Genomic DNA, 1719 nt, shown 5'->3' with positions numbered 1-1719 from the left:
ATATATATATATATATATATATATATATATATATATATATATATATATACATGATACACATATATCGAAACATGTATTATCATTTCTTGCACAATAAATGATCATATCAAATGATAGTCCTCAGAATGCAGTAGCGAAGATTCAGATTCGTCTGTTGTGGGCCATGCGGCATCACAAAAAGTACAGCAACAACAGTCCCAGCAGCATCAACATCATCATGCGCCGCTGCAAGAAATCAATCAGGAAGATTTAGCAACTGTTTTACCCTCGCAAGTACAAGAGGACGCACCATTCGACGGATTTGAGGATTCGGAGAGCGGTCGGCTGGTGTCAAAAGCGATCGAGCGTATGTCACTCGGCGCAGATTCGGACACGAGCGAAAACGGCGATCAGAATCCCGTACCTGTGTACAGTTCCACTTTGTTGCAGCAATTTGTCGAAAAGACTGCTATGTTGTCGGAACCACGAAAAAGGCGTAGCAAATGCGCCAAAAAGTTGAACAACGACAACGAGTATCCATGCGTATCAAATGTGTCGCCCGATTCTGGCATTCAGTCCGTGGACAATAGTCCATTACACTTGGCGATCAGTCCTGTCAGTCCTCCAGCGCCGACCCAATCTCCAACCCAACCGCCTATTTCTACTAAACCAGCGGTAAATGTCGATCGGGTTCTGTATCCTCCGAAAAGAAAACCCGGCAGACCAGCGAAAACAGTGTCTACTCAGCCACGCGGACCAGGCAGGCCGCGTTTAAAGCCGGAAATTGTCGAGAAGATCCAAAAGATTGAGAAGGCAGAAAAAGAAAAAAACGAACCTTTAAAAAGTCCTGAATCTCTAAAGAATCTTGATTCTCGATTAACAGAGAAAAAGGCAACTGTAAAAGAATCATCTATGAAGAGCGCTAAGGAAAACACAGTGTTGGTTAGGAAACGTGGTAATGCAAAGTCCGTTGCATCGAGGGAAGTGAAAGAGGATGCATCTCCTGCGAGTAAAAGAATAAAAGGTAAAATGACAGCGTATCAAAAGAAACGTTACGGAAATACGATGAAATCTTCGCAGGAGAAGACTGTTGTCAAAAAGACCGCAGGAACAAGTTCCCCGATGCGAGTAAAGTGCCTAAGTAGATCAACCGCGAACAAACTCGCGCTACAGTGTGACAGTAGAACCTGTCGGAAGGTCAGGCAAGATAAAACATGCGCGCCTAATAAGACCCCGTTGACACGACAGAAGCAAATGTCCTGCGAACATCAGCCCACCAACGATCAAAAGATGCTAAGCACTAGTAAAAGAACAGGTTCGAAGGAGAATAGGAATAACGCAACCACCGTCGTATCCAGAAAGCTAGCGAAAAAGGTCTCCGCGCCTCCTACCACTAGACGTGTTCTGAAGGAGAACAAGTGCAACAAAAAAACTACTGCGGCGGGCTTTAAAACTAATGGCGTAGGTGTGCAGACGTTAATATCGTTGCCAGTTGGCAACGTGTTAAAGGCAGAAAATGTGGAGCGAGCTTCCAACAAGTACCACAAACCGATGCAGCCAATACAGCACAATTACTGTCACAAGCATCATCATCACAAACATCGTCGGAGACTGCTCGCACCACCGAAAACTCCCATACGCATCGATCCGTGTATCATTCAGGAGCTGGAGAAATTAATTGAGGAATTTACAAAGTTGTGCAGTCTGGGCAAGAACAACAACAACAACAACAACAACGGC

At 44.7% G+C, this 1719-nt stretch overlaps 1 protein-coding gene across 1 annotated transcript in view; it reads left to right on the top strand.

The window, feature by feature from the left end:
• LOC108747513 (histone-lysine N-methyltransferase ash1) overlaps positions 1–1719 on the top strand; it is a 9955-nt gene that overhangs the window by 2364 nt on the left and 5872 nt on the right. The window contains exon 5 of the mRNA XM_018485062.1: positions 118–1718. Coding sequence (XP_018340564.1) covers positions 118–1718 — 1601 coding nt within the window. The remainder of the gene's footprint in view (positions 1–117; position 1719) is intronic.

Source organism: Trachymyrmex septentrionalis, unplaced genomic scaffold, assembly GCF_001594115.1.
Source record: "Trachymyrmex septentrionalis isolate Tsep2-gDNA-1 unplaced genomic scaffold, Tsep1.0 scaffold2, whole genome shotgun sequence".
NCBI lineage: Eukaryota > Metazoa > Arthropoda > Insecta > Hymenoptera > Formicidae > Trachymyrmex > Trachymyrmex septentrionalis.
Note: the sequence above shows the minus strand (reverse complement) of the source record. Positions and strands in the feature narration are given on the sequence as shown.